This window comes from Microplitis mediator, chromosome 7 (genome assembly GCF_029852145.1).
Source record: "Microplitis mediator isolate UGA2020A chromosome 7, iyMicMedi2.1, whole genome shotgun sequence".
Lineage (NCBI taxonomy): Eukaryota > Metazoa > Arthropoda > Insecta > Hymenoptera > Braconidae > Microplitis > Microplitis mediator.
In genome coordinates this window covers 17,433,993-17,445,943 of record NC_079975.1, presented here as the reverse complement: position 1 = coordinate 17,445,943, position 11,951 = coordinate 17,433,993, and the positions used below count along the sequence as shown (strand labels likewise).

Here is an 11,951-nt window from a genome sequence, read left to right as displayed (position 1 = left end):
AAATATATAGTTTTTTATATTTAAATAAAAATACCTCAGTTTTAACAGGTGTAAGTGAGTTTATTGCTGTCTCACTGTCTATGGGGTTTTGGTCACATAGATCTTTATTATTTCCGATAACTTCGGGTTTTATGATTTCACCAGGTTCAGTAACCACTGTTGGCACTTTGGGTTCCAAAGAATTTTCCGTATCTTTATTTGGTTCGATTCTGTAGAAGTTCCATTCATCATCTGATTCGTCGCTATCACCTACATTGTCCACATTTATTAAATTCTGTTGTTGCTCTGAAAAAAAAAAAATATATATATATATATATATATATATGTACATAAATATTCAAAATTACGTGTACCTGAAGATCGGAACGTTTTTTGCGGAAGGAAAATAAAAAAACTAAATAAGTAAAAATTCTACTGGATCTAGATTTCCGAATATTTTCGCATAGGTACGAGTATGTCAGCCGAAAATTGCAGCCACTTCCAATTACCCCTTAAGTCACCTTTAGGTAGTCAAATTACATAAATTTTTTTCATTTTCGTTAAGCAAAAAACGTCCCGACCTTCAGGTACATAAAATTACTCTTCATAAAGAGATAATGAAGTTTGACAAGAAATACATAAAAAATTAAAATATAAAATACAAGATTTTAATTTCATTTCGCTTTGACATTTCTCATAAAATAAAAAAAAACTAATTTTAGTGAAAATAAATGAAATAGTGGGTAAAACTAACGAATTGTCATTAATATGTTGGAATGCACTTGGGACACTTGCCAAGAGAAGTGCGTCGAGTCTGAACGAGAATAATATGGTAAAAGTAAGAAAAGCTAGCAAAGACTAGTAGCATTGACGGATGCGCGCATGAGCGACGTTGCTACCAAGAGGAATGGGCGTTACAAGCCGTCATGCAGAATGGATGAAATCGTGTTGGGTTGCTAACTTAACATAAGTCGTAAATTCTCCTTTTTTACTCAGTACATCGATCCTTGCTGAATTAATATAACTTTAAAATAATTTATCAAAATATTTAATACTTAAATTATTATTTTTAACACGAATATATTGTAAAGATTTTTCGAGCAACAAATTTTAAAAAAATTATAAAAACATATTTTAGAGTAAACTAACAAATAGAGTTGCAAGTTTTAATTATGAGTAATTATTGATAATATTTTCTTGGTGAAAAAGTTTTTTCGATATTTTTAAACTATTCTACAAAATTTATGATCCTGAAGTTAGCAGACAATTAGTAATTTTTGGATTTTTTTTTTCAACAAATCAATTACAAAAAATCGAAAACTAAAAATATGCACATATAGAAAATTTTAAAAACTACAAGTGCAATTTTTTCAAAAATTTCTTTTTTATGATTTATTGTTTAAAAAAAAATCAAAAATTTTTTTGTTGTACACATGAAACTTTTAAAAGGGTATGATGTATTGATAATTAATATTATGGGTGTAAATGTAGCAGACAAAAGACAATTTTTAAATTCCATAAAAAAAAAATCAAATAATTAAATTGATCAAATAAAAAAAAAATGTATGCACTGAATTTAGAATTTTCTAAAAGTCTATTTTTTAATTGCTTTGTTAAAAAAATTTTATTTTATTATTTTAACGTTTTAAAAATTGTCATATGTTTGCTAACTTATGAGTATGAATGTAGCAGACATCAGATAAATTTAAAATTATTAATAAATAGACTAAATAATTAATGAAATTAAATTTTTAAAAAATTCGCATTTTAAAAATTAAAAAATTAATAAGTGAATGATTTTACTGTGAAAAAAAAAAAACTAAATTAAATTAAACTTGTGACGATCTATTTTTTTCGAGAATTCATTTGTGACCAGTGAATTTAATTTTAAGTTATCAGTAGAGTCAGTTGATGTAAAAAAATAAATCTTATTTAACGATCGAAAGTTTGTTTAAGACTAATTATTAATTAAAATTTTATCGATAAAAAAAAATGTTCTATTTATTATTTTTAATGATGTATAACATAAAAATGATGTATACAAAATAAAATGCAAGATGTGGAAAAAAGAGATGTTAATTTGGGGTTAAAATTGAAATTCAAACACGAAAGAAAACAAAAATGATAAAATAATTTTTTGAATCTATGTTAAAATTAGTTCGAGTCTTATAGAAGAAAGCAAATTAAGTAAATTTTATTTGAGACATTCTTTAACGATAAATATACAACTACTTTGCAACGAATTCCTTCGCAAATTGAAAGCATGTTATGAATCATCAACCCCTCTTGAATTCTCACTCAGACAGTCTAAAAACATAGCCTTAAAAAGCTTAGTACAGTTATAAGAGAAAACGCAATACTTTTTTAAAACACTTTCTCTAAAACAAATATTAAAACTTTATCATAATTTTTTTTTCCATTGAATTGCAAGTACACTTGTTGTAATCAATGTCTGACTCCCTGTCTGGTTTTGAATTTAGAGATTGGGAGGTCAGGCATTAATGACAACAACGAGTGTATGTCAATATTTAGTTATTTTGAAAAAATTTTATGCTGCGTAAAAATGTTTGTTGAATGTTTGAAAGATAAAATTATACGACTACGACAAATATTAAAAATTGCTTTTACTCTAATTTTGCAAAATAAAAAATTATAAAATTTTTGAAACATAAAATAATAAAATTAGTTCTTTTACTGATTGCCAAAATTATTCTTTCTCTTTTGTACTATTTTTATCCGTTTGGTAATATTTAAAATATTTTTTAAGATACTTTTATCTTAGGCCTTAAATCCTACCTTAATAATTATAATACCTGTGATATCTTGTTTATTCACTTATCACATAAATTGTGACAATTATAAGTTTTAAATAAAACTATTGCAGAATTATATAATGGCGATTGAATATAAACCGATATAAACGTTTAGTAGCACAAAACTTTGAATGGTTTCGCAGTAAGTTTTAAGACGACTACTCTACACTATACTCAATCACCGGATACTTAACTATTGAGAAAAGTATACGAGCATCTCAGTGACTAACATGCGCAAAACGATAAATCATTAAAATGTGTGCGCGGGAAATTTAAATTTTATTGAAATTTAACAAAACTTGATCTTTTCGTTATAAAAATGGCGATTCATTCAATTAAGTTAATTTTACAATATTAACAGTGACAGTTTGTGTTTGATTAAATTTTTATTTAAAATTTTATCGTAAAAATATTAGATTTAATCGTTCTCAGAACGCCCCTGGTGGAAAATTTTCGGACTTTTCTCTGAAAAACTCTGAAAAAGTCTTTAAAACTTTAGAACTGAGTTTTTCAGAGAAAATTCCGAAAAATTTCCTCCAGGGATTCTGAATAAAAAATAGTAAAATGTTAAATGATTAAAGTACTCTATATGTGATTTCGATCAGTGGAATTTTAAAATGATTTTCCTATAATATGCCCTAACTAGTCGCAAAGATTCTAACAATTTTATTGGTTCGAGAGTTAGAAATGTATATTTATTAGGGTGTTTAAAAAAAAAAAAAAATGTTTTTTTTACTCGCAAACAGGTTCAAAAGTTTCATTTAGATATCAAAATACACCTGTGAAGATTAGAACTTTTAAAATTAACGTTAAGAGGTTCCGCGTCACACTTTGCTATTTTCTATAAGAATAACATGGCAAAAATTTTTTTTTGTGTCTTCTGATTTTTATATAACTAGCTAACGATGCGGCGTATGAAAAATCTGCAAACATATTTTTGTAGAAAATTGAATGCTCTACAAAAAAAGTCTCTTATCATTTTTTGATAAATCCATCTGTTCAAAAGTTATTAGAGTTCGAAGTAAAATTGGAGATCGTTTTACTTTTTCAGCGAAACTATCACAAAATGTCACGGAATCTTTTTTTGTAGACAATTTTATTCCTTACAAATTATTTTGAATAAAGTTTTTTTAAATTCTGCATAATTTTCTAGTTATATCCATTTTAATGTCAAGCTTTTGAAATCGATCAAAATACTGCTTTTTTTAAGAGCTTGACATTAAAATGAAAATAACTAGATAACAATGCGGAATTTCAAAAAATTTTATTGAAAATAATTTGTAGAGAATAAAATTATCTATAATAAAGGTTCTATGACACTTTATGATAAATCTGATAGTTTCACTGGCAAAGTAAAAAGATCTCGAAATTTACTATAATATTGACTTCCAGTTCCAATAATTTTTGAACAGATGGGTTTACCAAAAAATGATGAGACTTTTTTTTATAGAGCATTCAAATCCCGACAAAAATATGTCTGCAGATTTTTTCTACACCGCATCGTTAGATAGTTATAAAAATCAGAAGACGCAAAAAAAATTTGTTCCATGTTATTCCTATGGAAAATAGAAAACGGCGATGCGGTCATGCGGAACCTTTTAATGTAAATATTAAGAGCTTTAATTTTCACAGGCGTATTTTTATATCTAACTGAAACTTTTGAATCTGTTTCCGAGAAAAAAAAATCGTTTTTTTTAAACACCCTAATATTTATATGGGGGTCAAGAAATTGCGTTTTTGATGCTTTCCTGGTGGAAATTTTTCGGACTTTTCTCTGAATAACTCTGAAAAAGTCTTTAGAACTTTGAAAAAGTCTTTTGAACTTTGGAACTAAGTTTTTCAGAGAAAATTCCGAAAATTTTCTACCAGGGTTTACTTGTGATATTGAAAAATTAGTTCTTAATATTCATAGCAAGATCTTCTTCATCGCAATTTTTCATTTTTACATTAGTCCTATGAAAAAATATCTGGAAAATGGTTGAATCTGCCAGCCGTAAAACTTCTCGTTGTTTTCGACCTCGAAAACGTTATTGTGAATACACTTTTGTGCTCTTCAAGTTCAAAAATATTCACCAATGCATCGGATATTTCGAGCTCGTCGAGCTCGAAAAAAATTATGTCTCACTTTACACTACGAAATTCAAAAGATCAAAAATAATTTAAAAAAAAGCCATCCGGCCTTATCCGGAATAAAACGGTAGATTTCTTGTTTAAATACAAAAACTAAATTCTAAATTAATCGACAAATTCAATTAAACGACATTTTTTTAAAAAAGCTAGCAAATTAGTTGTGAAATTCCTAAAACTGAAAAACAAAAATATGTTTTTTAGAAAAGTTCAACCATCTAATACAAGATATTTATGAATTCAATACACAATATATTTGAAACTTACAAGCAATAATTATGTTGGTTTAATATGTTTCTGACTTAATTATTATTGTAGAAAATTAATCATTTCAGAAAATGTTAAAAAAAAAAAATTCAAGTTTATTTCTCGAGAGTAAGAAATAATCAATTGTAAATACCTTTAAAAGCCATTGTAACCCTAGTAACACGTGTTTGAAGAAGATTCTAGATTAAGTATCTTGAGCAAGACCCCTAGCCGTTAGTGTCTTTTTCTACGTATGTGTCTTTCGCAAGATCGTGTATCAAGAAACCTATGTCAATATTTGTGTATGTCTTGCTCATAGTATCGTGCGCTAGAATATTAAAGATATCTTGAACACCTTGCAATGAAAAAGTGTCTGACAGATTTCTCGCACCAGTAACGTACAGTAGGTACTTACGCATGGCTTGATCAAGATCTGCTCAAGGCTCAAGGTCAATTTAGAGCCTTGAGCAAGCCATGCGCAACTATTTTCAACAATAGTCTTCCTCCAGAATTGAGTTATAATCTGGCACGAATTTCTTGTGTAAGGCTTGCAATTTAAATCTTGTCACAAGTATCTGCAACAAGACACATACGTAGAAAAAGATACTAGCACCTATCGATCTTGAGGGCAGTCTTGCACAAGAATTGAAAAAGATTGTTATATGGGAACTTGTTAGCAATTGAGTTTACGCAATTAAAAATAAAGCTAAAAAAGTTTAATAAATATAGTTAATTTATTAGCCAGATGCGCAAACGTATACTACTAAAAGGTGGAAAATCCAAAAGTGCATACCTCAATCGCTCATTTTATTTTTAATCGTTATTTTTATTTTATTTTTATTTCATAACATTAGTTTTTTTTTAATTATGAATTTTTATTCCACTTTTATATTATTAATTTTATTTTTTTTTTATTTCTTATTTTCAATTTAATTTTTTTTAAATATTCTACGTTTTTGTCTTAGATGTCGCTTTTTTTTTAAATCCTACAGTTACGCTAGTGCTGCTGTTAGTAGTTGGTGGAGAAAAAATAAGTGCATAAATAATAACAACAATACGAAAAATGGCAGCTAAATTTTTCGTGAATTATGAATTTTTACCAATTACAATAAAACCAGAAAGAGTTGGATAGTGATTAACGAAAGAGTTCTTGTAGTCACCAAACTAATGTTAATAAAAAAAATCGGTCTATCGGTTGACCCTGAGGGCCAGCTCTAAAACTTCCCGCTGTCATCGAGCTGCTTGAGCTTGAAAAAATTGGTGTGAGTACATTTTCAAGCTCTTCGAACTCGAAAATACTTTTGTATGCCGTTGTTTTCGAAAAAAACCGGTGTTTACCATTTTTTTCTTTAACGATATCTCTCAAACGAATTGACCGACTGAGAGAGTTTTGGTGGCAATCGACGCGTTTTATTGAGTTCTAAAGCTGATCAGATTTTGAAATTGGTCGGATGAGTCGCTTCGAAGGTAATCAAAGAAAACCGTTTTTCACCATTTCTTTTTCGATCGATATCTCTCGAACGAATAAACCGATTGAGATGGTTGAGGCGGCAATCGACGCGTTTTATGGAATTCTAGAGCTGATTAGATTTTGGAATCGATCGATCGAGCCATTTCTGGAAAATTTTTTAAAAACTGAAAACTTTTTTTTTTTTTTATATTTCTTCTATATCTTAGAGTGCATTTGATCGGTCGATTTGAAATTTTCAGAAAAGTTGACGGCCAACAAACTTTTTCGATTGCCACACACACACACACACACACACACACATACATACATACATACACTCGGACATCATTCTAAAAATAGTCAGAATAGCTTCCTAGGACCTCAATACGTCGACATCTAATGAAAACTCGATTTACGAAAATTGGGGTGAAACCAATAACTTCCCGAATTTTTGAAAATTAACAATTTTTTTAGCGGGAAGTTAAAAAATTAGGTTCCTGAGCCGTTTTATTTGGGTGTTATCGTGATCACAAGAAATCAGTTAATTAATTGACATCAGGGCTCTCCTCAACTGAATTATTTATTTTAAAAATAACATATTGAGTAATCAACTTTATGTTGTATTATAATTATTCATTAACAAATTCTTTACATGATGATGTAAGTTTTATCCTATTTTAATGTACCTTAAAAAGCTATAAATTTTTTTTCTGAAAAATTTATTAAAAAGCTTATCTGAAGTCTAAAAATGAAAAAAAAATAAATGCTGGAGTCAAAAAGGTGTAATTTAACAAATACGTTCTTTTAATATCAAAATTAAAAATGTGCTTAGACAGCTCACAAAGTACGCGTGATTGTATTAATATTTTTTGTTATGGAATTGGTTATTAGAGTTTATAAAATTATTTTGAAATTCTTATACTAAATTGAAAAAAAAAAAAAAAAAATTCTCCATATCTGTTATTTTTTTTTTTTATAAATTATTATTATTTATGGCAGATCCATAATCTTAAACAGTAATTAAAAAAAAAATCAGTGAATTTTTATTTTTTAAAATCGTTATGAAAATTTATATTTAATTAAAAATTTGATATTTTCATTTTTTTTTTTTAATTACTTTATTTTTAATAAATTTTGAAAAAAAAGTGTAGGAGACTGTTTTTTTCATCTAACTTGTCTTGTGAAACTATTTGTTAGTATTTTGTGTTAAAACTTGAATTTTTTTTTATGCGCCCTTTTAGCTTTAGGCACTACTTTTCAAAAGCTAAAAGGGCGTATCTCAAAACATACGCCCTTTTAGCTTAAGGATGCCTAAATTTTTTTTTCGCAGATCTTTGCGTTTCGAAAAATTTCAAAGCTAATGACAAAAGAAAATTTTTTTATGCACCCTTTTAGCATAATTCCCTACTAACCTGTAGCAATGCGCCCTTTTACCTTTTGGCACGCGATATATGCATCATTCATGCGCTGTAAGAGCATTTGCATGTGGTTTACTTTGTAAAGGAGAAGGGGCATTCGATAAGTCGGAATTTACGCTCCTCTGTAGGCTAACTGACCCAGGTAATGGAATTCGACTGTATGAAAGTTCCTAATCGTAGATTGCATAGAGCAAAGTTCTATTGAATGAAAAAATTTATTTAAAGTTTCGAATTAATGATTTAGTTTTTTCATTACAATGTATCCATAATTTTATAAAATAATGGAACGTTGAAGTATTATATGATTAAACTTTTGGATTATGCATAAGACTGAGATTGTTTGAAAATAAATAAAAAACAATTGGAACAGTTAATTACACTGTAAAAAATTTGCAGACTGAACGTGGAGTGGATGTCTTTTTATTTATTCACTCCCCTTCGGAGTGTAATTCACTCCGAAAGGGAGTTTAGGAAAATATTAATTATAAGAAAAATTACTAATACATCCCGTGTAAAAAAATTATTGATCAGAATGAATTTAAATATAAATTTCATCTCGAAACTCAGATCGTAACACAAATATGACTTTCATCATGAATTTGTATAAAGAACTTTAATCACGTCAAAATTATGACAGTATAATTTAAATCCAAGTGATCCGAAATTCATTCACTAAATTAATTTTACAATCGAAACTGATTTACGTAAATCAAGTACTTGATAGGGTAGCACGACTTGTAATCCGCGGATAAAATATCCGCGACAAAATATCCACGACAAAATATCCGGAGACATTTTATCCGATAGACAAAATATCCCCGGACTAAATATTCAAGAGACAAAAAATCCGTGACAAAATATCCTGTCGATAAATCTTATTTAGAAAAATATATTTTAAGTGAAAAAATAATTAATGGTTTTCGATAAACGGGTACTGTACCATTCCAAACATATGTGTTGACCTATTTCCAAAATAATACCCACCCAAAATCTGTGAAAAAAGGGCACAATACGATTTCAAGCATATGTGTTGATCTATTTTTAATATCACACACTCAAATTTTATGTGCAAATATATTAAACATTTCTGATAAAAGGGTACCGTACTATTTATATAAAAAGTATTTATATTATAAGATATTTTGTCGGGGATATTATATCTATCGAGTATTTAGTCCGGGGATATTTTGTCTATCGGATAAAATGTCTTCGGATATTTTGTCGCGGATATTTTGTCGCGGATATTTTGTCTTCGGATCATAAGTGACGGTACCCTTGATAGAACAAGTTTATTGGTCATTTCTGGATCGATAAATTTGACAAAAAGGTTTAATCAAGTATAAAATCAGTCAAGTTTCTATCGAAGTCATCCCAAGTCCAATTCAAAAACGTAATAAATTAATTTTATAATTGGTACCGATTTACTAGACGAAAAGTTGGAGTAAATTCATGATGAAAGTCATATTTGTGTCACGTTCTGAGTTTCGTCATGAAATTCAGACCTAAATTCATTATGAACGAAAATTTTTTTACACGGGATAGTGAACTTAGGTCTGTGATATTTTACATTTATGAGTACGGAAATAATTACGAGCTCCCCCTTTCTATATATTTACGTGAAATGATTTTAAAAAATTATAAGCAGCTGATTATAAAAACTTTCACAAATATGATTCCACTGAGTCACAAATTGTCATACGATTTACATCAATCATACGCAGAAAAAAGGATTTCTTGGTGCAAGAAATTTTTTCTTGCTCCACAAATTTGTTTCTTGGCTCAAGAAAATCTTTTCTTGTTTCAAAAAAATTTACGTTTTCAATTCATATTGCAAAAAATTTCTTAGCGGAAGTAAAAATTTTCTTGGAACAAGCAAAAAGTTTTTGCGTCAAGAAATCCTTATTTTCTGTGTACCACGAGATAACATTTCATATTGTACCGAAGTATCAAATATTCCCATAAAAACTGTGTCACTATAGCTATTCACTAATTTAATATTTTCACTATGTATTGTATATATGAAATCATAATTTAGTGAGTTACTAAAACTTTTTATAAATTAAAAACATATTATTTTAAGTTTAATTAATAATATCTAAATGAATTATTTATTGAAATAATTATGTTTTTAATTAACAGCTATTTCTATTATATATACATTTATTTAAGTAGTAAAACGCCGGGCTGGAGTGAATGCAAATTGAAATAAAATTCATATTCACTCCCGATTTTTTACAGTGTACTGATTGCATCTTTTATTAATTATAGCAAAATTTGAAGTATGATAATTACATGACTCATAAGTATTCGAAGTTATTAACTGGATTTAGAAAAGTAGTGTAATAGTATTTTCTGGTTCGATTTCGCTTCGTTGAAGTGACAATCAGTGCATTAAGTTCAGTGACTGATACGGTTTAAAATTGTTAAGGAGAAAGCTCTTCAAGCGAAAATCTGAGAACTTTAGAAAGTTGGCCATTAAAAATGTTTTTCAAAATTATTAGAGATTATTATTGGTCCAATAAACAAAATAAAATTATTTATTCCAGTGATGTTTCAGAAAATAAGTAGCAGTAAATTTAAATGACACATTAATTAACGTAATAACAGAACTTTGTACTTAAATTTTCATTTTGAGTTTCTTGTTAAATAGAATGTCTCATTAAAAATTAATGAAATGCAAATGATAGTCATAAAGAACTAAATAAAATCATATTGAATTGCTTTTAAAGTATTAGTATAATAAAAAACATTTCAAGATTCAAGTATTTGTAGATTTAAAAAAAAAATTTTTTTTGAAAAAATCAAAATGTAAATGGATAGTGAAGAAATAATTAATAACAGCTGTGTTGATTATTCAAATTTTTCCTTTTTTAAATATTTAAATTATTAAATAGATTTGAAAAAGTATAGTATACTGGTAAAATTGAATAAGGTTTTAGAACTCACTCATATTCTTTGAAGATGAAAATTCATTTTTTGTACTATTCTCCATAGCTAGATCATCGTCGGAATTTGTATCGCAAAAAAGTTCTCTCGAAACATTTGCAAGCGTACAAATGTCACCTGCATCATCGACAGCATCAACGTTACTTTCAGGACCAAGATCTTCATTGTTTCGGTCCCCATAAGCCACAGTTCCATTTTCTTGATAAACAGTTGAAGACTTTTCACATGTAAATGATGATGCATTGAAAGCAGATTCATTTTTATTATATGGTTGTTGATTCATAAGTTCAGTGTTAACATCATATTGAGAATTAGCATCTGACATGAACCGATTGTTTGTTTCCATGTTGTTTGAACGAACATCCGCAAGTAGAAAATTAGTATAAAAAGGTCTCGATACAATTTGATATGGTGGCGTTAGAAATACAACAATTATGGTAATATTATCCGAAGATCCTTGACTTTTCGAATAGTCTCCCAAATATTGGCTCACTGCCTCGAGGTTATCTATGAAGAAAAGCATTTAATACGATTAATTTTTCATAAACATTCCTTCAGAATAACGATTACAATATAGTCATAGGAATTGTTGAAAAAGTATATCTGCTCTGTACGGCCACATATACTCATTACTTACTTTTTTTTTAACCCTTCGTTCGTCGCGCCGCGGCGTTCTACCGCCATGTATTTAATATTGCGATGATGCCAAGTATCATAACTATGATTTTAAAAAATTAAAACCACACAAGCTTATAGGACTAAATTTTTTTTTAATTTTTTAATAAAATAAGAATTTTGTATTAAATAAAATATTAAAGAAAGAGATGAATTAAATGAGCTGGAAATGAGCCGCTGGTGGTAACTGGCAATACTGCGCAGAAAATCCGAACAAATTCAACGCCTGAGTTTACTCGCGTCAGCGGCACATCGCCGCGTTTCTCAGGTTTTCGAACAAAAAAAATTATTTTTTTA

General features: G+C 28.3%; 1 protein-coding gene across 3 annotated transcripts in view; it reads right to left on the bottom strand.

Annotated features, from left to right (window-relative positions):
- The window catches only part of LOC130672403 (serine-rich adhesin for platelets-like), a 61,556-nt gene that overhangs the window by 2,835 nt on the left and 46,770 nt on the right, over positions 1-11,951 (bottom strand). For all 3 annotated transcript variants that reach the window (XM_057476972.1, XM_057476973.1, XM_057476974.1), the window contains 2 exons: positions 10,980-11,486; positions 35-285 (listed from right to left, as the gene is read on the bottom strand). In XM_057476972.1, coding sequence (XP_057332955.1) covers positions 35-285; positions 10,980-11,486 — 758 coding nt within the window. The remainder of the gene's footprint in view (positions 1-34; positions 286-10,979; positions 11,487-11,951) is intronic.